This window comes from Ranitomeya variabilis, chromosome 4 (assembly GCF_051348905.1).
Source record: "Ranitomeya variabilis isolate aRanVar5 chromosome 4, aRanVar5.hap1, whole genome shotgun sequence".
Classification (NCBI taxonomy): Eukaryota; Metazoa; Chordata; class Amphibia; order Anura; family Dendrobatidae; genus Ranitomeya; species Ranitomeya variabilis.
In genome coordinates this window covers 146,520,272-146,545,513 of record NC_135235.1, presented here as the reverse complement: position 1 = coordinate 146,545,513, position 25,242 = coordinate 146,520,272, and the positions used below count along the sequence as shown (strand labels likewise).

General features: G+C 42.4%; 1 protein-coding gene across 2 annotated transcripts in view; it reads left to right on the top strand.

Moving 5' to 3' along the window:
* The window catches only part of GRID1 (glutamate ionotropic receptor delta type subunit 1), a 2,026,904-nt gene that overhangs the window by 891,659 nt on the left and 1,110,003 nt on the right, over window positions 1-25,242 (top strand). For both annotated transcript variants that reach the window (XM_077259310.1, XM_077259311.1), the window contains exon 4: window positions 18,672-18,877. In XM_077259310.1, coding sequence (XP_077115425.1) covers window positions 18,672-18,877 — 206 coding nt within the window. The remainder of the gene's footprint in view (window positions 1-18,671; window positions 18,878-25,242) is intronic.

The window sequence follows — 25,242 nt, the reverse complement described above, 5'->3', positions numbered from 1 at the left end:
TCTCAGACTTTCTCCTGCAATATTCCTAGGACTGCACCCAATACGTCAGGCTGTATAGCCACATAATAGAAACCTTAGACCCATGTGTTTAACACTTGGATATGTTCCCTTTTTCAAATATATTTCATTTGCTATGTGTCCTATATTCACAGTTAGTATATGATGCTAATTCTTATCGATTTGTACGAACATATGCTTGGAGCAGATTGTAAAACAATCCTGATTATCCATCTGTATAATTTTTTAAACTTTTCTATTAAAATAACAGAATGTTTTGAAAAAAAAGAAGCTATACATAGTCTGGCAAGATAATGAACATTAAGAAGAAGTAGTTTGTAATGGCATTATCTAGTGAGTGCTTCCTTAGACACATTTTACACTGCTCACTTTTCCTTTAAATGTAACTTAAATGCTAAGAAAACTTTTTAGGTTGCTATTTATAAAATTAGATCTTGTTGTCATAGTGCCCTCATGTTATGACAAAATAAATATATTTTTTAACTATATATTCGTAACATGTTTCTAGTTTTCTAGTTTTTAGCTCCACTTAGAACAGTAGTGCAGCGCCCCAGAGACCTGGTCATTGCAGTAACATCGCTCTGCCACTAAGAGGAGTGATGGTACGTCTGATGGCACCAAAGGAGTTCACCTGACCAGGTATCACAGGCACCAATACACTTCACCGTCTGGCCTCCAGGGTACTATGCATTAGGCCACTCCTCACAATTTGGTAAAACTGGGGGTTGGATAGAAAGAGAGAGAGAAGCTGACTGGGTTTTGCCCAGGCAACACTGAGTGAGATACTTAAAGCAGAATCTGCATATGGAGTGTGAGTCCTGCAGAAGGTCCCACTAACGAGTATACAAGAAAAGCAAAAAGTGGAAAAAATAAGACATAACTTTTAATGTAAAAAAGTAGATAAAAAAGTCACCCAAGTAAACACTTATAACGGGGCCACGTCACCACCATATATAATGGACATTAAAGGATGACAGGCCCTGAACAGGATTAAAAGTTTCCGACAAGCTATGCGGAATCAATCTGAGATGGGGTTCCACCAGAAGCTGTATAACCATATAAAACAGCAACTGACCCCATACACCAACGCATATAGAAACAATAAACAGTAATCAGCATGCACTGTAAAATATGCTCATTGTACTATTTAACAAAAAGGAACGGTCTCACCAATTCCATAAGGCAGGCATCGGAGCACCGGATTTTCTTAGGTCAGACCGACATCCGGTTCATGAAGAGATGACAAAAAGTCCTGCCCTCTCTGGCAGGACAGCATAGAGAGGGGGCAGGACTTTTTGTCCCTTTGTTATCAGCACTTAATCTCCTCATACAAGCGAGTCCCCTGATGACTTGAGCTTGGAAGAAACGCGTCGGGACTACTCAGGGAGAGTGCAGGGCATATGTTTGCAGGGGTAGATGTGGACTGCCCTTGTAAGGGCAGGAGCTTGGGGGATAGCTTTATTGTAGCCCCATAGGGATTGATATAGGGATTGTCATCTCTTCATGAACCGGATGTCGGTCTGACCTAAGAAAATTCGGTGCTCCGATGCCTGCCTTATGGAATTGGTGAGACCGTTCCTTTTTGTTAAATAGTACAATGAGCATATTTTACAGTGCATGCTGATTACTGTTTATTGTTTCTATATGCGTTGGTGTATGGGGTCAGTTGCTGTTTTATATGGTTATACAGCTTCTGGTGGAACCCCATCTCAGATTGATTCCGCATAGCTTGTCGGAAACTTTTAATCCTGTTCAGGGCCTGTCACCCTTTAATGTCCATTATATATGGTGGTGACGTGGCCCCGTTATAAGTGTTTACTTGGGTGACTTTTTTATCTACTTTTTTACATTAAAAGTTATGTCTTATTTTTTCCACTTTTTGCTTTTCTTGAACACTGAGTGAGAGAAGGGGTTGCTTGGGAAGATTCAGGGGGGTCCTTGTCAGGGGTGGGATTCTGACAGAGGCCTAGCGAACAGAACAGAACGTTACAGAACCGCGCCTGCACTGATTTGCGGTGGTATTTTAAGAAAGGACAAGAAGCGAGGTTTATTGTGAAGCAGTGAGAAATGAGATCGCAGCAAAAAGGAGATAATACCAGTAGGAGTCGTGCCCTGAGATCGGCAACATCCTACTGAGGCACGTCGCCGGTGGCCGGAACGCCGAGGAAGTATTGGGCTCCAAGCGTTACTTCAAACAGCGGCAGGACAGTTAATTATAGGTTGGCTGTCTCACCTAAATCACCTAAGCAGACATAGGGGGCAACTGTGGGAGAGGGGCGTCACTAGGGTCCCGGAAGAACTCCAGGCCTACCCGTCATACGGGTGCATCCTAGCCATATCATCTGGGGGACGGAGAAGAACATCAGAATAGAAACGAGAGTTGTGAGGAACAACATCAGAACACACACAACAGTTGTGAGGACTATCCCGTGGTGCTCAGCAGGGAAGTACTACAACACACAGGCGCTAGAAGGGAGGAACTGATTTCCACCTGTGAAGGGAACTCTGGAGGTGCCTTCGGACCGGCCGGTCTCAGCCAGCCCTGTTAGCAGTGCTCCGGATTGCGGATCCTGAAGCCTACAGTAAAGAGGTAAAGAGACTGCAACCCTGTGTCCTCGTTATTTCCTCGCACCATGCACCACCACCTATAATTGGACGCCCCTTAGCAGGGTCACGGACCAGGTCAGGCCACCGTGACAACCCCAAGACCGAGACTGAGAGGCCCGGTACTGAGTGCCCCGCAGCCCTGCGTCTGGGGGCGCTCCGGTATCACAAATGTCTTGGAATCTGTCAGTATGATATCACCGCCCAAAATATTTATATGCATATGTAACTCTTGCAAAGACAAGTCCAGCAATACCTTTACATGGCCAGTGTGTTTCTTTGCTACTGAGAAATCTGCATTTAAACCAATATGCCAATGGTTCTATAGTTGGAGTTTAGACATTTTTCTCAAAATTTTTCTCTCCAGAATTTCCTTCATTATCCTCTCCTAACTGAGCCCATTTACTCTTTGACTACTAGAAAAAAAGCAGCTAGTGAAGCAGGAGAAGGAAGTGCTGGGTGGGGAATAGAGCTGGAGTGACAGAGGTTTGGGAAAAGCTTCTAAATGCCAAAAGCAATTCATCCTTATTTGCATATAGATTCAAATGCTGATTTCTTGGTAACAGAGGAATGTAATGTATACTGTAGGCTATAGGCTAAAGGTGTTGCTGGATTTAATGTCTTTACAAGAGCTACATGCACATAAAAATAGTTATTGTGTGAAATTGTTTTGACAGATTCCCTCTAAAACTTAAAGCGTGCCTGTCAGAAGGACAAAAATGTTCAGTATTTGCTTTTGTTCTATTCCCATTGTTCGTTTGAGCAGTTCATTTTTTGGCATTTTTAACTCCTGCATACAGTTCCAGAGATAAGGGCCTGATTATTTTCTGGTAATTTTTCTAATCTTTACCAAGGGGGCAGGCATCACAGTTTGTCTGAAATTATGTTTTCTGTGTTATTGTTAGAACTGTACATTGGTTAAGAACCATAAAAATAGCATTAAATAAGAAACCCCAAATATCTGAAACCACATAGCTGTTTAAAAAAACAAAACTTATGGTAGCAGCAGGAATAACAAAATAGAAAGAAAATGCACACTTTTGAACTTGTGACATGTTCTCTTTAGTATTAAATTAATTTAGAAGCATAAGTATAGCTTTGAAGAGAACAATGATAAATCAATATGTAATGTAAAATTTTGACGAGGACTTACCGTATATACTCGAGTATAAGCCGACCCGAGTATAAGCCGACCCCCCTAATTTTGCCACAAAAAACTGGGAAAACTTATTGACTCGAGTATAAGCCTAGGGTGGAAAATGCAGCAGCTACCGGTGAATTTCAAAAATAAAAATAGATGCACCATACCGTTCATTATGGCCCCATAGCTGTGCCATATAGTGCTCTGCACCGTTCATTATTGCCCCATAGCTGTGCCATATAGTGCTCTGCACCGTTCATTATTGCCCCATAGCTGTACAATAGAAAGCTGTGCCATATAGTGCTCTGCACCTTTCATTATTGCCCCATAGCTGTGCCATATAGTGCTCTGCACCATTCATAATTGCCCCATAGCTGTGCCATATAGTGCTCTGCACCGTTCCTTATTGCCCCATGGCTGTGCCATATAGTGCTCTGCACCGCTCCTTATTGCCCCATAGCTGTGCCATATAGTGCTCTGCACCGTTCAGAATTGCCCCATAGCTGTGCCATATAGTGCTCTGCACCGTTCATTATTGCCCCATAGATGTGCCATACAAAGCTGTGCTGCTGCTGCTGCAATAAAAATAATAAAACACATACTCACCTCTCTTGCTTGCAGCTTCTCAGCGTCCCGTCCCGGCGTCTCTCCGCACTGACTGATTAGGCAGAGGGCGGTGCGCACACTATATGCGTCATCGCGCCCTCTGACCTGCACAGTCAGTGCGGAGAGAGAGACGCCGGGAAGACAGAGCGGCGCCCGGCGTGTGGAACGCGGACAGGTAAATATGTAATACTTACCTGCTCCCGGCGTCCCGCTCCTTCCCCCGGACAGCTGGTCTTTGGTGCCGCAGCCTCTTCCTCTATCAGCGGTCACCGGCACTGCTGATTAGAGAAATGAATAGGCGGCTCCGCCCCTATGGGAGGTGGAGCCGCCTATTCATTTCTCTAATGAGCAGTCCCACGTGACAGCTGAACAGGGGAAGAGCTGCGGCACCCGGAGACCGTGGGACAGGAAGGGGGAGCGCCGGGAGCCCCGGAAGCAGGTAAGTATGCCTCAGCGCCCTCTCCCCCTCACCCGCCGACCGTGACTCGAGTATAAGCCGAGAGGGGCACTTTCAGCCCAAAAATTTGGGCTGAAAATCTCGGCTTATACTCGAGTATATACGGTACATAGATGGGAAGGTCTGTAGTTGAGAAAAGCATACAAGACATTTTGCTTACTATTATTTTCATTAATAAAAATGAATTAAATGTAATATGCAAGGAGTTTCACCTTCAGTTCTAATAAGGCTCTGTTCACATCTTAGGCTACTTTCACACTAGCATCGTTTGCAATATGTTGCAGTGCATCGTTCAGGAGAAAAAACGCATGCTGCAAAGCTGTCTGCACGATCCGTTTTTTCCCCATAGACCAACATTACCGACGCATTGCAACGTATTGCCACACGTCGCAACCGTCGTGCGATGGTCGCGTCGTGTTTTGGTGCACCGCCGCCACAAAAAACGTTACATGTAACTTTTTTGTGCGTCGAGACCGCCATTTTCGACCACGCATGCGCGGCTGAAACTCAGACCCCTCCTCCCCGGACCTTGCAATGGGGCAGTGGAAGCATCGTAAGACTGCTTTCGCTGCCCACGTCGGGCATTTTTTTCACAGTATGTGACGGCCCAGTACCGATGCTAGTGTGAAAGCAGCCTTAGTTGTTCATTTCTATTGTTCTGCTCCAACTTGGCAGTGGAACAATGAAAACACAGCATTGCCAGATAAGTAATGTGATGGGCATTAGTGTACACTAGTGATGAGTGAGTATACTCGTTGCTTGGGTTTTCCCAAGCATGCTTGGGTGGTCTCTGAGTATTTGTGAGTGCTCTGAGATTTAGTTTCTGTTTGTGTAGCTGCATGGTTTGCGGCTGCTAGGCAGCTTGAATACATGTGGGGATTCCCTAGCAACGAGGCAACAACCCACATGTACCCAGGCTGTCAAGCAGCCATAAATCATGCAGCTGCGTTGACAAAAACTAAATCTCCAAGCACTCACAAATACTCGGAGACCGCCCTAGCATGCTCGGGAACACCCGAGCAATGAGTATACTTGCTCATCACATCATGATGGGAAAGAGATGTCAATCCCCGAGCATGCTCAGTAGAGTGAAACCTGGACTTAGTCTCAGGAGTGACTGCTCACTGCTGAGCATTTCCAGTTACTATAGCTGAACCTGGAGAGGCAGCAGTAACCAAATGTATAGTGTGGATCTGAACAAGAAGCTAAGACCAACGTCTTTGCTCACCAGCATTCACTGCGGTCGAGACTGAATGGGAGACTGCAGGAGAAGACAAAACTTGGGATCCATCCTGTGCAGAGGAAGAATCCCAGCGCCTAACACTATATTCATCATCTGAACCTGAACAGTAAACCGGACTTACGGTTAAAAGTTCTCATTCTTTATAGTTCGGGTTCGCTGATCCCTATTTATAATTTGTGAATTCCCTCTTTGCCTTAGCTTTGTTTACTCACCCAGTATACTATACAACAAAAATGACACCAGTGACATTTTTATCATGATTTTTGCTGTATGGCTTACGGAGATGTAAAAAAATTTGTTGGATACAAAGTATGTAATTTGATTAATTAACTTCTAGAATTTTGCCCACTGTTCTTGCTCAGACAGCCAGAAGAATTGGTTTGTGCATGCAAGGAAAAAGAACAATGCTATTGAGATTAGTAATCAGAGAAAACAGAGAACATTGCAGCCTATCAGTAGTGATGGGCAAACTGCCCGATGATCGGGACTGGCGGGTTCGCCTGAGTTTTTTGTAAAATTGGGGCCAGAGATGATGCAAACTTGCGTCCAAACCCCGAGCTTGGACTTTCCAGATATGGGATGGGGTGGGGGGGGCTGTAAAACAAAGCATAAAATTAATAATAAATATTATAATTATACTTACCGGACCAGCGACGCGTCCTCCCATCTCGCTGCCTCCCAGCCTCATCTACTTCTGGGGCCGCTCATTAACTTCCAGGTTATTCACTCCACTGCTCGGTAATTTTCAGCCAGCGTCGGCAGTGTTCGTGCGGTGGCATTAGGGTTCACCCCAGTTCATGGCCTGAGCCATGAACTCGGGTGAGCTCTGACTGTCACTGTCAGTATCAGACTGCTTCTTGCTCTGCAGAGACACTTGTCTATACAGAGTGATGTAGCAGAGCTGACATTGATATCCTTGTGGACTACATCGGAGGGAGGATTTTTTTTATTAAAAAGATGGAGTCTCTAAGGCTATGTGCACACGTTGCGGATTTTGATGTGTTTCTGCAGCATTTTTTGGATGCACGCAGTGTATTGCACCACCAATGTTAGTTAATGGGAAATTGAGAATTGTTGTGCACATGCTGTGCGGATTTGCAGCGTTTTATTTTCCACAGCATGTTGATTCTTTTTGCGGATCTGCAGTGTTACTGCACCCATTGACTACCATTGAGTCTGGCAAATTCGCAGAAAAACCACAGCTTTAAAAAGATCTGCGGCTTTGCTGCGGAGTTGCTTGCGAGAAATGCTGCAGATCAGGAAGAGGAAGAGTGTGTGGACAGAGTGTGTGTGTAGACTATGTTCATGTGTGTGCGGGTGTCTGTGTTTATCTGTGTGTGTGTGTGCGAGTGTCCGTGTGCTGGTGTGTACGGGGCTGTGTGTGTGTGAGTGTGTGTGTGCGGGTCTGTATGTAGGCAGGCATCGTCAGATGGGATCATCATGTGGCAGTGAGTTTCATAGTTTCACTGTCTTACAGTAAAAAATCGCCATTAGTGATTGTAATTAATCGTTCTTTTCTCTATACCTAGAGGATGTCCCCTTGTCACCATCGCAGACCTAGGTGTAAAAAGCCCTAGGTAGCCCTAGAGTAAGACTTCTTAGTTGAAACGCGTTGATCCTCCTCACTGGTGTGCCAGGTGTTTGCTATGTAAACATTTTTCTTTTTGAAGAACTATTTATCGCTTTAATTGTCTAATAAAGTCTCACAAAGTCTGAACTGCCTCCACTTCCAGCTGGATCATTTTTCTGTTTGTCTATCATACATATCCTCCATCCCATAGTCCAGTGCCCATATACCCATCACACATTCTCCATCCCATAGTCCGGTGCCCATATACGCATCATACATTACCTCCATCCCATAGTTCCGTGTCCATATACCCATTATACATATCCTGTATCCCATAGTCCCATGTCCATATACCTATCATACATATCTTCCATCCCATAGTCCCGTGCCCATACACCCATCATACGTATTCTCCATCCCATAGTCCCGTGTCCATATACCCATCATACATATCCTTCATCCCATAGTCCTGTGTCCATATACCCATCATACATATCCTCCATGCCACAGTCCAGTGCCCACACACCCATCATACACAACATCCATCCCATAGTCCAGTGCCCATATACCTATCATACACATCCTCCACCCCATAGTCCAGTGTCAATATACCTATCATACATATCCTCAATCCCATAGTCCCATGCCCATATACCCATCATATATATCCTCCATCCCATAGTCCAGTGCCCATATACCCATTACACATCCTCCATCCCATAGTCCAGTGCCCATATACCCATCATACACATCATACACCCCATAGTCCAGTGTCAATATACCTATCATACATATCCTAAATCCCATAGTCCCGTGCCCATATACCCATCATACATATCCTCCATCCCATAGTCCAGTGCCCATATACCCATTACACATCCTCCATCCCATAGTCCAGTGCCCATATACCCATTACACATCCTCCATCCCATAGTGCAGTGCCCATATACCCATCACACTTCCTCCATGCCATAGTGCAGTGCCCATATACCCATCATACACATCTTCCATCCAATAGTCCAGTGTCCATATACCTATCACACACTCTCCATCCCATAGTCCCCAGCTGGGTGGCTCTGGGCAGGGAGTTCCTGGAGATGTGTTGTTATGTAACCTGGTAGTGCAGCTCTGTCTGCGGCCACTAATGATGCAATTTTCTATGCTGGTAACAATAGAGGGCAGCAGTAATAGAGGAGAGGGTGATTTATTTCTGTCATGTGCTCTCTGCTCCTTTCTGGGAGGCAGACAATGGCTAGGAGCTGACTGATATCCTTGTGGACTACATCGGAGGGAGGATTTTTTTTTATAAAAAAGATGGAGTCTCTAAGGCTATGTGCACACGTTGCGGATTTTGATGCGTTTCTGCAGCATTTTTTGGATGCACGCAGTGTAATGCACCACCAATGTTAGTTAATGGGAAATTGAGAATTGTTGTGCACATGCTGCGCGGATTTGCAGCATTTTATTTTCCACAGCATGTCGATTCTTTTTGTGGATCTGCAGCGTTACTGCACCCAGTCCAGTGCCCATATACCCATCACATATCCTCCACCCCATAGTCCAGTGTCAATATACCGATCATACATATCTTCCATCCCATAGTCCCGTGCCCATGCACCCATCATACGTATCCTCCATCCCATAGTCCCATGTCCATATACCCATCATACATATCCTTCATCCCATAGTCCTGTGTCCAGAAACCCATCATACATATCCTCCATGCCACAATCCAGTGCCCACACACCCATCATACACAACCTCCATCCCATAGTCCAGTGCCCATATACCCATCATACACATCATACACCCCATAGTCCAGTGTCAATATACCCATCATACATAGCCTCAATCTCATAGTCCCGTGCCTATATACCCATCATACATATCCTCCATCCCATAGTCCAGTGCCCATATACCCATTACACATCCTCCATCCCATAGTCCAGTGCCCATATACCCATTACACATCCTCCATCCCATAGTGCAGTGCCCATATACCCATCATACACATCTTCCATCCCATAGTCCAGTGTCCATATACCTATCACACACTCTCCATCCCATAGTCCCCAGCTGGGTGGCTCTGGGCAGGGAGTTCCTGGAGATGTGTTGTTATGTAACCTGGTAGTGCAGCTCTGTCTGTGGCCACTAACGATGCAATTTTCTACGCTGGTAACAATAGAGGGCAGCAGTAATAGAGGAGAGGGTGATTTATTTCTGTCATGTGCTCTCTGCTCCTTTCTGGGAGGCAGACAATGGCTAGGAGCTTATGTTCCCAGTGATGCTAGATTTCTCCCACCCGGTCAGTGTGTGCTGAGGTGTTGTGGAGTGGGAAAACTGTTGCTCATAGCAACCAATCACAGCTCAGCTTTTTTAAACAGCTCTGATGAAATGAATAATAATAATATTAATAATTTTTACTTATATCGCGCCAAAATATTCCGCAGCATTTTACAATTAAGCGGAGACATGTACAGACAATAAATTCAATACAAGTTAAGACAATTTAAACAGTGACATTAGGAGTGAGGTGCCTGCTCACAAGCTTACAATCTACAAGGAAATGGGGGGACACAATAGGTGAAAAGTGCTTGTTATTTCAGGTGTGGTAATTATAATAAATAGGGATATTCATATAAAGCTGCATGATCCGGTCATCAACCCGTGTGTTTAAGTGCAATAGTCAAGTATCAAGTGCAGTTATCGTGTGCATGGAGGGTGTTGAGACAGATGAATAGTAGGGTGCAGATGAAGAGTAAAATTTGGAAGGAGGGAACAGGGCAAAGGTAATTTACTGAGTAGTTGATGTGGTAGGCTTGTTTGAAGAGATGGGTTTTCAAAGCGCACTTGAATAGGTCGGGGCTAGGTATCAGTCTGATCATCTAGGGAAGTGCATTCCAGAGAGCTCAAGAGAAGTCTTGGAGACGGAGGTGCTAGGTTCGGATTAGGGGTATGATAGTCTTAGGTCATTTGTAGAACGGAAGGCATGTGTAGGGTGACAGACAGAGATAAGAGAGGAGATATAAGGCGGTGCAGAACTGTGGAGAGCTTTGTGGGTGAGAGAGATTTTATACTAGACCCTGTAGTGAATGGGTAGCCAGTGTAAAGACTGGCACAAGATGGAGGCATCGGTGAAGCGGTTGGACAGAAATATGACCCTGTCTGCCGCATTCAAGATGGATTGGAGAGGAGAAAGTTTGGTAAGAGGGAGAGTGATCAGAAGAGAGTTGCAGTAGTCCAGACGAGGTGAGTAAAGTTAGGATTCTGGAGTTGTCTTTACGATGCAGGTGACAAGAGCGAGTGAGTGATCGGATAAAGGAAAGTTTGGTGTCGAATATGACCCCAAGACAGCAGGCATGCTGCTTGGGAGTTATGGTTGAACCCTCCAGGGTAATTTCGATGTTAGGTAGCGTGAGGTTAGTAGAGGGGTGAAACACAAGAAGTTCCGTTTTGGAGAGATTTAGTTTCAGATAGAGGGAGGACATGATGTTAGAGACAGCAGGCAGACAATCCTTGGTATTTTGAATTAGGGTAGGGGTGATGTCAGGGGAAGAAGTGTATAATTGGGTGTCATCAGCATAGAGATGATACTGGAACCCAAATCTGATGATTGTTTGTCCAATAGGGGCAGTGTATAGAGAGAAGAGGAGGGGGCCTAGGACTGAGCCCTGCGGAACCCCGATAGTAAGGAGACAAGGAGAAGAAGAGTACCCGGCAAAAGATACAGTGAAGGAGCAGTCAGAGAGGCAGGAGGAGAACCAGGACAGGGCTGTGTCCTTGTGGCCTATAGAGAGGAGCATAGTGAGAAGGAGCTTGTGATCCACGGTGTCAAATGTGGCAGAGAGATCCAGGAGAATCAGCAGGGAGCAATGATCTTTGGATTTAGCTGTTACTAGATCATTAGAGACTTTAGTGAGGACAGTTTCAGTGGAGTGTAAAGAGCAGAAACCAGATTGTAAGGGGTCGAGAAAAGAGTTATCCAAGAGATAGCGGATTAGACGGGAGTGGACCAAGTGTTCCATTAGATTAAAGATGAAGGAAAGGTTAGAGATAAGTCTGTAGTTAGCAGTGCAGTTCTGGTCCAGGGGTGACTTTTTAAGTAAAGGGGTTATGGTGGCATGTTTAAATGAGGAGGGAAAGATACCTGAAGAAAGAGAGAGGTTAAATATTTTAGTCAGGTGAGTGGTGACCACTGGTGAGAGAGACTGCAGGAGGTGTGAAGGAATGGGTTCACTGTTGCAGGTTGTAGGCCGAGCAGAAGCGAGGAGCTTGGAAACTTCTTCTGAAACAGGCTCAAAGATGTCTAGTGAGATTGAGGTGCAGCAGGGAAGGGGATCCAGGCACTGAGAAGATTGAGATGAGATATCCTGATGGATGTGGTTGATTTTTTCTAGGAAATAAGTGGCCAGATCCTCACCGCTGAGGTTGGTGATGGGGGCCTGAACTTTAGGTTTCAGTAGGGAGTTTAAGGTTTCAAAAAATCGTTTTGGGTTGTTGGATAGTGAGGTGATGAGGGTGGTGATGTAGGATTGTTTGGCCAGATGAAGGGCAGAGTTATAAGTTTTGAGTGGATGAAGTCTTCTGCTAAGAGAGATTTTCTCCACTGCCACTATGCACACCTTGAGCAGCACAGAAGAAAGTGTGTTTGCATTGTGTGCCAGGGCTGCCGTTGTCTGTGTCGGAGAGTAGAAGGTGCTGCTTCATCTAGGGCATTTTCCAGTGTATTATTGAACTGTGACAATGCTATGTTTGGAGAGGAGAGGGAGGAGATGGGGGATAAAGATGTGTGGAGATTGCCCATAAGCTGCTGGGTATTAATGTTACGTGTATTCCGATGAGTGTGGTAAGTGGGGGCGTCCCGGGCGAGGAGACAATTCTTGACTGAGAAGGAAAGAAGTTGTGGTCCGAGAGCGGCAGAGGGGAGTAAGTAAGGTCATGCAGTGAGCTGGGACAGGTCCAGAGTATTCCCGTCCTCATGCGTAGGAGAATTAGTAAACTGTGAGAGGCCGAATGAAGAAGTTAGAGAAAGGAGACAAGAGGCAGATTGGGAGAGGGGATCATTGATGGGGATGTTAATGTCTCCCATGATGAGGGTGGGGATGTCACAGGATATAAAGTGAGTAAGCCAGGTGACAAAGTGGTCTAGAAACTGGCGGGAGGAGCCTGGAGGGTGATAAACAACTGCCACTTGCAAGGAGATGGGCTTAAAGAGTCTGACGGCGTGGACTTCAAAGGAAGGAAATGTAAGTGAGGGAACCGGAGGGATGACCTGGAAAGCACATTGCGATGAAAGGAGCAAACCAACACCTCCACCCTATCTGTTCTCAGGTCTGACAGTACGTGAAAATTTCAGCCTACCAAATGAGAGAGCAGCAGCGGCGGTGGTGTCTGAATGCTGGATCCAGGTTTCTGTAATAGCCAGAAAGTTAAGGGAATTAGAGAGGAAATAATTGTGAATGTAAGTTAGTTTGTTATGCACAGACCTTGCATTCCAGAGAGCATATTGGAAAGCGATAGGAGAAGGCATGTACTGAATGTTAATAAGATTAGCAGGGTTTCTATATGCAGCTGGAGGAGATTAGTGTATGCTGGTGGAGGGAGGCCCAGGGTTGGTTGAGATGTCGGCTGCAATCTGTAAAAAGAGAAAAAACAGAAAGAGCAGGTGGTGGGATGATTTGTATGAACGTTTTGAGTGCTGCATGGAGGTATTGGATGGTTTGGAGTGGGTAAGAAATTTCAGTAGAGCTTCAGAGCTATACATGGGAGAGGGGAGAAGGGAGGGGTGGATATTGAGAGAGCGCACAGAATGTGTTAAAGGGCAGGCGAGTTGTGAGAAAGCAGAAGTAAAAACAAATAAGAAGCAAATTGATATGATCAATGCATAATGTAAAACGACTGACCAAGAAGCATGTTTGTATGAAAAACGTATGCACCTTGCCCGTCTCCTGCCCTGTTCAACTACCATTGTATAACTGCCAAGCACTTTATCCTGTTGCACTTAACATCTGTTGCACGCATAACCTCGCACGCGTGCTATCCCAAGCCAGAGCTGAATATATATGAAATGAAATGTCTGCTAGCATCAGGCACCAAATGGCCATAATCAGTAATTAACCAATTAGCACAAGGCCAGAGCAGGCATTACTATGAAGGGTAAACAACCAATGCTGAACAAGGCCATAAAACAGTGAAAAAAATAGCTTTGAACACTTTAAGGCTGTGTGCACACGATGCGGATTTAGTGCAGATCCGCAGCGTTTTTTTCCGCAGAGAAACGCTGCAGTGCCACAAAGTGATTTACAGTACAATGTAAATCAATAGAAAAAAAAATGCTGTGCTAATGGTGCCGAAAAATCCGCATGAAAACTGCTGCAGATGAAAAGAAGTAGCATGTCACTTCTTTTCTGCGGAACTGCAGTGTTTCAGAACCCTTCCATTATAGAAATCCTCACTAGTAAACAACGCATGAAATCCGCACAAAATCCGCATCAAATCCACAACAAAAACGCACAAAATCTGTATAAAAATCACGTCAAATCTTCACCTGCGTTTTCTGCCAGGAGATGCGGATTTTGTGCAGAAAATTCTGCACACCAATCCCCAACGTGTGCACATAGCCTAAAGCAGAAACCAAAAAGGAAAAAAAAAGAAAAAAAAAGTACCACAGGAGTGATGGATTAAATACCATAAAAAAATCTTGCTAGATATGATTCTTTTCACACTTGCCAGTCAGCACACAAACGGATGATGGATTGAAAGATGCTTAGTGATTGGGTGGGGCTATGTGGAGTGGGCGTGACTGATACACACACACACACACACACATAGCCACACACACACACATATATATATATATATAAATATATATATATATATATATATATATATATATATATATATATATATACATATATATATCTTGGTAAGCAGGTTAACCCATTTCTTGAATAACCTTGGTCACTCTTCTCTGTACTTGCTTAAGTTCAGCTTTGTTCTAATAAAACCACGTGTATGAGGCATTAGAGTCTTGGCATGCCAGAATAGTTTGAAGCCTTTGTCATTGCCTTTAGTAAACTTTTGCAGAATTGTTACAACTAGATTCTGGCATGGCAAAGTATGTTGAATCAATATGAATAGAGGGCATGAGTTGTGCATATTTTTTCGGAGACACAGCTAAAAGCTTGTTACATATTTTCCGGACATTTAGCAAATAGGTAAAATAACTTAAGTCAACAAAACTATAATCATTTCACCTTCTAATAATTCATAGGACAGGCCAGTCAAATAAATGTTCCAACGTTCTTAGGCTCCCAGCCCATATTCTGACAGTCTTCTCCACAGATGTGTATAAGCGAGGTGGGGGCTGATGCATGAAATTCTGTTTCTAAACAAGAACTTACTAAGTACAAATACCATTGTCATATGCTACATCTTAGCAAACAGTGTAATTATAGACAACCTGAAATGCTGCATATTTGTTACACAATTAGCCATTGTAATCAGGCTTGCATAATTCTTTTCTGTGGTTATTGAGCATTAAGGATTCCTTTATACTAAACTTGATGTACGATTGTCCAAGTTTCAGTCATTTGCAAAGATATAAATCTAATTTAAATGTTGGCATTTAATGAACTGTCCGTTTTTCAAGGTTAGATTGACATTTAAGGTTTGCCTTTGGATTTGTATTCACCTATAATTCATGTGTGATTTGTCTTCACCTATAATTTATCCGTGCCATAGAATATTATTGAGGTAAGTGTAAAGCATAATAAAGATCTGACCTTCACCTCTTTTGTATGTACTTAATTATTTTATATTTTTTTACCCTTAAAAGTAAACTACACTAGAAATACCATTGGATTCAAGTACAGGATGTGTTCCATCTCCAAAAAAACTTGTATGATTAAGGCGTCTGTTCATGTTACAGTCTATGATGCCTGTTTACTAGTGTTGAGCATTCTGATACTGCAAATATCGGGTATCGGCCGATATTCGCTGTATCGGAATTCCGATACCGAGTTCCGATATTTTTGCGATATCGGGAATTGGGATCGGGATCCATACTCATGTAAAAAATAAAGAGTAAAAATAGAAAATATGGATATACTCACCCACCGACGGCCCCTGGCTCTCAGCGGTGCAACCGGCAGCCTCTTTTCCTAAGAATGCAGTGAGTGTAGGACCTGCGATGACGTCGCGGTCTTGTGATTGGTCGCGTGACCGCTCATGTGACCGCTCACATGACCGCGACGTCATCGAAGGTCCTTCACTCTCTACATTCTCAGGAATGGAGGAAGACGCTTGCAGCGGTGACAGCCAGGGCTCGTTGGAGGGGTGAGTATATCCATATTTTTTATTTTTATTCTTTTTTTTACATGAATATGGATTCCAGGGCCTGAAGGAGAGTTTCCTCTCCTTCAGACCCTGGGAACCATTCAGGATACCTTCCGATATTTGTGTCCCATTGACTTGTATTGGTATCGGGTATCGGTATCGGCAATATCCGATATTTTTTGGATATCGGCTGATCCAATCCGATACCGATACTTTCAAATATCGGAAGGTATCGCTCAACACTACTGTTTACTTGTACAATGGAAAGATCCCTGCATACATGTTAAACATTTCTATAAGGCTTAGGCCAAGAGCGTCTTTTCAGGCTCTATCACACCTGATAAAAAAATAGGTATTGAAAAATGGTTTCACAAATAAATACTGTTTTGAAGACAACAGGTGATCACAAAAACCATTGATTTGGTTTAGATTTCTCTTATGTTCATTTACTTTAAATTGTGTTACCGTATTTTTCGGACTATAAGACGCACCGTACTATAAGACGCACCCCAAATTTGGGGTGAAAATTGCAGAAAAAAGATTTTTTATAAGATGGGGGTCCGTCTTATTGTCCGAATTTAAGATCTCTTACCTGAGGGCAGGCAGTGGCAGAGCAGGGTCACAGGAGGCATGGTGGTGGCAGAGGTGAGGTGATGCTGAGGTGCAGTGGGCGGAACGGCGTGCACCTGAGCAGGGTCCCATCCTGCTTAGGTGGGCGATGCCATGGCCTGGTGTCCATGGGGAGGTTGCTGTGGCGGCGGCAGATGTGCGGTCACTTCCTCAGGTGGCGGCGGCCAGGGTCCCTTCCACATTTGAGGTGACGCCACAGCAGTAGTGAAGGAGAGCAGCAGAGCTGGGTGAGTCACGGTTTTCCTGGTGGCGGCAGGCTTAAAGGCATTGTGGCGGCGACAGAGGTGCGGGGATGATGTGGCGCGGTGAGCTGTATGGCGTGAGCAGGGTCCCGTCCATATTTGAGGTGAATCCGCAGCTCGGTATTGATGGAGAGCAGCAGAGCTGGGTGAGTTAAGGATTTTTCCGGTGGCGGCGGCCATCTTGCTGAGGCCGCGCGTGCGCAGATTCACTACTCTGCGTCCCAGGGCTTCAGGAAAATGGCCGCGGGAGGCCGCGCGTGCGCAGATGGAGATCGCGGCGGCCATTTTTCTGAAGCCGAGATCTCAATCTGCGAACTCCCTCCCTCACAAAATTATATCCAACACACACTACATTCTCTTGGACATAATGTGATGCCTTCAAAGCACATATCCCTCACACAGTATGTTGCCCCTCCAGCTCCCTTACACACAGTGTGATGTCCCTACAGTACTTTCCCCACACACAGTTTGATGCCCTCACAGTTCCCCACTCACACTATAATTTCCCCACATTTGGTATGATGTCCTCATACCCCTCACACACAGTATGATGCCCCAAAACATTGCAATCCCTCAATACAGTTTGGTGCCCCTCACCGCATGATCCTTTTGTAGATTCATTCTCTTGAAAAAGTATGATTCACCCACCATCCCCAACACAGTATGATGCCGCACAGTCCCCCCACCACAGTATTATCTACGTGCAGTGCATTCTTCCACACGCAGTATGATGTCCACACAGCCTTACACTTAGAAGATTATGCCTACTCAACACTCCAAATACAGTATGAAGTTCCCCACAGTACATTTTCTGTGTTACATTATCTTACACTGTATTGCATCTCTACATTCCCTCACATAGTATTTTCTCCTACAGCCCCTCCTCACACACATTATTATATCATCACAGGACCCACCCAGAGTATGAAGATCTAATACACTACATTTCCCAAACAAAGAATGATGCCCTCTATGTAGTTCATTTTACCACAATAAATTCCCCCCACATAGTATGATGCCCCACAGCCATCCACATTCATATTATCCCCCACTGCACCCATACACAGTATGATGCGCTCATAGTTACCTATATTTCCCTCCATGGACACTGTGTGATATCCCCACATAAGTATCACACTTGCTTTTCATATTCCTGCTCATTGCACCTGTAATACTTGTGTCTGTTGCCAATCTAGCAAGAGCCTGAAAACCTGCCAGGATTTTTAGGTCATGTGACTTTCTCAGGTCAAATGAACTGAAGGTCCAAGCAGTTATATTCACCCGTGTCTGCATCCTGAGGACATAGATGCAGGTGAAGTCGGAAAAAGCCTTCGACCTCCCGATTCGTCTTAACAACTCCCAAAATTTGGAGTTTTCTGCTGGAGACTGAAGGAATGAAATAGCACAATATAAACACAAAATAATGCTAGAAAATACTCTACAGTAAGGTTGCACAGTGCGTTAGAACTTCAAACTCCCTCACCTCAGTATCTTGTAAATTGTTCATACTTACCCTATAGATATATGATGAGGCTCTTGCAATACTCTTGGAAAGAGAGCACTGCCCCTATTGTTTCATCCTGTTTACTACCTTGTGATAAGTGCACAGACGGCACTATCATCTTCTGTTCTTGGTGGCATTAATCTTAGACCCTAACATGTTTAAAAGACATTTTGTATTTGGTCATTATTTTGGTTTATTTTCTTTCACCGGATTGTGATTAAATAATCTATACAAATTAAAATAAAAATAAAAGATTCTATATCCAAGATTCTAAATTCTGATGCATTTCTTGAAAATGTATTCTGATTTTATGTTGTAGATATTCGGGGACTACAGGGATTTCTGGACCAAGCATCAAGATTAGGGCTTGATGTGTCTTTGCAAAAAGTGGACAGAAACATTAGTAAAGTTTTTGCCAGCCTCTTTACCTCTATGAAAACAGAAGAACTGAATAGGTACCGTGACACCTTGCGCAGAGCAATTTTACTTCTGAGTCCGAGAGGGGCACAAAACTTCATCAATGAGGTCAGTAACTAATGTTATCCACTGAATTTATGTAAGGCTTTGTTCATGGTTAGACTGTATATAAAATTGGAATGTGTGCACCATCCTGAAATCATTCTATTTTGCTCAAAGTTTCGTGGATTTACACTTTCTTGCGGATATTTGATCACCAGCAATATTTCACTTCAGAAAATGATAGCTAGAAACTGAAGGGAAGAAAGATAAATGTAACAAAACACAACTTTATCCTCGCCAGTCATAGAAAAATTGAAAATTTTAGTGTAAAATGACCTCAAATGTACATGAAGTCTGTCATGTTACCGGTGACAATATCCTAATGCATTTTCTATCAAAATCCTGTGACAGTGGCTTACTACATTGATGCAATGGAGCAGAAAGACTACAGGCTTTATCAATGAAGAAATTTATTTATTTTCAAGGTCAAAAAACAAACAGTCAAAATACAAAGTCCAAAGCGATAAACGATCTAAAGCTAGGAAGCAAGCACTTTAATGCAGAACATCAGTGCCACTATGAGATTGAATCAATCTATCTTTCCAGGAAGATGTGGTCAGTTTGGAAGATTATAACATTTTGTGCTTTGCGCTTATAAAATAGAAATAATCTGATCTATGTTCAATTGCAGCATTTACATTTTCCAGTACAGTATGCAAAATGAACTTTTGCAAAAATGGGCATTTAATCTTTATTTAAGCATTTATGACAATTAAACCTTAAGTATGCTGATGCCATTTTTAATTATCTCACAGTACTTTGAGGAATCAGATGTTTATTTATTGTTTGATCACAACTTCATACATTAGTGAAAGGATTAGCTAAAGAAAATATTTCCTTCTGAACTTGGCCTTTTGTATTTGTAGAAGTGCATGGCAATAGTTTAAGAAATTGCGAATCCCTTTGTAGCAAAAACATACATACAGTACATAGAAAGATCATGCAGCGCATGCAGCACACACAGTATACTGCATACAGTAATGGTATCCTTATGATTAATGCAATTAAAATTAGACATTAATTCTGCTTCTTAAGTGGTGATTGGATAAATAGTACAAGTGAAAATTTCTGATACATCTTATCAAATATGCATGATTCATTCTCCAATTTAACATGCCAAATGGTATGATATGGCAGCTAGGGATCTTTGAAAGATTTCCATTGCTACCTTGTTTGTACCCCATCCATAGGTCACGGTTAATAGGACATTGTAATTATTATTATAAACTAAAATACGTTAGTTGTGTAGTATTCAAAAAAAAGCAATTAAACATTTGCTGTTTCTTTCAAATAATTTCTTCCAAATAATTTTTATACATTTTTTAAATAAGTTAAATATGGTGAATAACGGGAAGGACAGGGACAATAAGGAATTGAGGAAAGGAAAAAGAGATTATAGGAGGGCGGGAGGGAAGATAGGGAAGGTCAATAAAAGGAAAAATAAGGGAGAACTCAGTCTACATTGTCATTGTAAAATGTATACATAAATAAAATAACAGAAATATATACCAACAGGAAAAATTAACAATAATTTACTTATTAGCAAAAAATACCAGGATTAGCAAGAGAACAAGAATTCAAAGGTTTTGCGTATTTCTTAAAGTTATTATTAACAATGGAATACAGGGCTGCCCCTAGGAATTTCAGGACCCCAAACTGGCAAAAAATTGGGCCCCATTGAGACTACGCCCAGGCTCCACCCCAGCTCTGCCTCCACGCCCTTGAATCTTCCAGAGTCCCACCTCCTACTCTTGAAAAAACTCCACTTCTGTACCACGTTCTCACCAATCACACATTAACAGTTCCCATTGAAAACCAGATCACATACATAGCCAGCAGCTTTTTTTTAACCAAAATCATTTTTACGTTGCCACCACGACAAAGTAGACTATTTTGGCTGGGCCCTACTCTACTCTAACCTATTAAACATTTCTTAAACTACCCAACATTTTTTTTTGGTATATTTTATTTATTTTTCTTTAAGGAAATGTGTCATGTATGTTTTTTAAAATGACCAATAATATCACATACAAGAGACAAATATAATCACACCATGGAGTGACCACGTATCACCACCACATCATGACCGAATAATAACACATACAAGGAATAATTACTGACACACCTTGACCAAACCACATATTACCACCACATAGTAACTGAATACTTCAATACTGATCATTAATAAAAAAACACTATACAAATATTACCATAAATGTCATTATACACAAAGCTCTGTACATAGTATACAGTGTATAGTGTCAGTGTACAGGTAATACAGTGATCACCAGTGACATTATACACAGGAGTTCTGTATATAGTGTCAGTGTACTGATAATACACTGATCGCCAGTGACTTTATACACAGGATGTCTGTACATAGTATACAGTGTAAAGTGTAAGTGTACAAGTAATTCAGTGATCACTAGTGACATTATACACAGGAGCTTGGTATGTAGTATATAGTGTGAGTGCACATGTAATACACTGGCTCACCAGTGATGTCTCTAGTTGAAGTCCTTCATTTTCACTTTTCTTCTTCATCCAGCGCAGGCCCCCATCATTTCTTCCAGCCAGGACTTGTCTCTGCAGAAAATAACACACGGGTAACTAGAGCACAACTTACAGAGCACATTCCCCACTTTTTTCCCACTTCTACACTACATCAGATAAAGAAAAAAGTGACATAGTGTCACCCTGCACAGTAACAGACCTCCCTCATTCATTATTTGCTCTCCTACATGTTTATTATAGCATCATTTGCTTTTCCCTATCCCCAGTCTCAATTCATAATCATTGGCTTGCTCCCAACCCCAATACAGCATCATTTTATCTCCCTCACCTTCAATACATAATTTACTCTCCTCCACCACCAATTCATTATTTGCTTTCCCTCACCCCCAATTCATTATTATTTGCTTTCTCTCACTCCCAATTCATTATTATTTGCACTCCCCAGCCTCAATTTGTCATTGTTTGCTCTCACCTCCCTCCACCCTCAATATGTCATTTTCTTTCCCCTATCTACCACCCTCAATTAATCATTATTTGCTCTCACCTCCCCTCAACCTCAATATAAAATTTGCTTTCCCCATCTTCCACCCTCAATTCATCATTATTTATGTTCCCTCATCCTCAATACATCATCATTTGCTGTCCCCCATCCTAATATATGGCGCCTTTCCTTTCCAGTCTGAGATGCTTTGTCACCATTATTGTGGGTTTCTCTGTGGCACATATGTGACCTGGTGTTAGTGAGGACTGCCTCTATACAATAGTAAGCAGGTGGTGAGGTATGCATGAAAGCTTTTTTGGAGAAAAAGCAGGCATGTCCACTTATAAAAACAATATTTTTATTTCAGATCCATAAAAAAACAGTACTGACAGCCCATCCAGACATATCTGACCACTCTTAATCACAGAGATCTCTCTGACTAAGAGCGGCCAGCTATACTGTAAAAGCATCAGAAATGTCTGTATGAGCCTACTGAACTGTTTTTTTATGGATTTGAAATAAAGCATATTGTTTTTATAAATGGAAATACCTGTTTTTTCCCAAAACGTTTTCATGTATGCTACTGTTGGGCCGCAGTCTGAAGTGGGTCCCACATGTGAGGTGACACTATACTACATGTGATGTCGGTGTCCTACATGTGAGGTGACACTATACTATAGTACATGTGATGTTAATGTCCTACATGTGAGGTGACACTATACTACACGTGATGTTAATGTCCTACATGTGAGGTGACACTATACTACACGTGATGTTAGTGTCCTACATGTGAGGTGACATTATACTACATGTGATGTCGGTGTCCTACACGTGAGGTGACACTATACTACATGTGATGTTAATGTCCTACATGTGAGGTGACACTATACTACACGTGATGTTAGTGTCCTACATGTGAGGTGACATTATACTACATGTGATGTCGGTGTCCTACACGTGAGGTGACACTATACTACAGTACATGTGATGTTAATGTCCTACATGTGAGGTGACACTATACTACATGTGATGTTAGTGTCCTACATGTGAGGTGACACTATACTAAATGTGATGTTAGTGTCCTACATGTGAGGTGACACTATACTACATGTGATATTAATGTCCTACATGTGAGGTGACACTATACTACAGTACATGTGATGTTAGTGTCCTACATGTGAGGTGACACTATACTACATGTGATATTAATGTCCTACATGTGAGGTGACACTATACTACTCGTGATGTTAGTGTCCTACATGTGAGGTGACATTATACTACATGTGATGTCGGTGTCCTACACGTGAGGTGACACTATACTACATGTAATGTTAGTGTCCTACATGTGCGGTGACACTATACTACAGTACATGTGATGTTAATGTCCTACATGTGAGGTGACACTATACTACATGTGATGTCGGTGTCCTACACGTGAGGTGACACTATACTACAGTACATGTGATGTCGGTGTCCTACATGTGAGGTGACACTATACTACAGTACATGTGATGTTAATGTCCTACATGTGAGGTAACACTATACTACATGTGATGTTAGTGTCCTACATGTGAGGTGACACTATACTACATGTGATGTCGGTGTCGTACATGTGAGGTGACACTATACTACATGTGATGTTAGTGTCCTATATGTGAGGTGACACTATACTAAATGTGATGTTAGTGTCCTACATGTGAGGTGACACTATACTACATGTGATGTTAGTGTCCTACATGTGAGGTGACACTATACTACATGTGATGTAGGCAAGTTCATTCCTTTTCACTTTGTATTCTCTTTGGAGGTTGTATGTACCTGACATGTACATATGATAGATGCTCAGGTCAGTGAATTTCGGGAGAAGGATACTTATATTGCAAAGTCTCCATGAATATTAGAACTAATTAAGGTATATAAAAGAATTGTCCAGCTGAAAAATGTGTAAAGATGGGGTCATACAAGTGATAATTCTCTCATGTGAGAGAATCAGTTCAATTATACTACTGACACTCGGCTCCAATGCTAATCCGAGTGTCATTTTAGTGTGGATGTCGGACTGCACTCAGATGACAGTTGAGTGCATCCTGATGTTTCACACACATCCACAGATTTCAGTGGGTGCATGTGATCCGAATTCCTGGGACATCTGCAGCATGCTGCAGATAATTTTTCCACAGACTAATTCGGTCGGTAGAAAAAAATCTCAGATCTGCGCTGTCCCATAGTAAAACTTTGTGCGGAGTGTTCCCAATAAAACATCACACAGCACTCAGCCGTGTTATACTGTATGTAAGAAAGGCCTAAGACCCTTTATTTCCCCTGCAGAGCTTCTCCAGTCTCTCATGCTGTAGTCCGGCCTCAATTAATATATTCTGCAATACTGTGGAATTTTTGCATACTTCTACATATACTGTGCTTGTCATGTATATATATATATATATATATATATATATATATATATATATATATATATATATATTTATATACAGTTTATATACAGCCCCGGAAAAATTTAAGAGGCCACTGCAACATTTTCAGTTTGTCTGATTTCTCTCTTATAGGTATATTTTTGAGTGAAATGTAAATTGCTCTTTTATTCTATAAACTACTGACAATATGTCTCCGAAGATCCAAGCAATAAGTTTTGTAGTTATTTTCTGAAAATGAGAAATGGTCAAAATAACAAAAAATGCATTGCTTGCAGACCTGAAGTAATGCAAAAAAACAAGTTCATAATCATTTCGAAACAACAATACTAATGTTTTAACTCAGGAAGAGTTCAGAAATCAATAGTTTGATCGATTTTTAACCCCTTCATGACCCAGCCTATTTTGACCTTAATGACCTGGCCGTATTTTGCAATTCTGACCAATGTCCCTTTATGAGGTAATAACTCAGGAACGCTTCAACGGATCCTAGCGGTTCTGAGATTGTTTTTTCGTGACATATTGGGCTTCATGTTTGTGGTAAACTTAGGTCGATAATTTCTGAGTTTATTTGTGAAAAAAACGGAAATTTGGCGAAAATTTTGAAAATTTCGCAATTTTCACATTTTTAATTTTTATTCTGTTAAACCAGAGAGTTATGTGACACAAAATAGTTAATAAATAACATTTCCCACATGTGTACTTTACATCAGCACAATTTTGGAAACAATTTTTTTTTTTGCTTGGAAGTTATAAGGGTTAAAATTTGACCAGTGATTTCTCATTTTTGCAACAAAATTTACAAAACCATTTTTTTTAGGGACCACCTCACATTTGAAGTCAGTTTGAGGGGTCTATATGGCTGAAAATACCCAAAAGTGACACCATTCTAAAAACTGCACTCCTCAAGGTGATCAAAACCACATTCAAGAAGTTTATTAACCCTT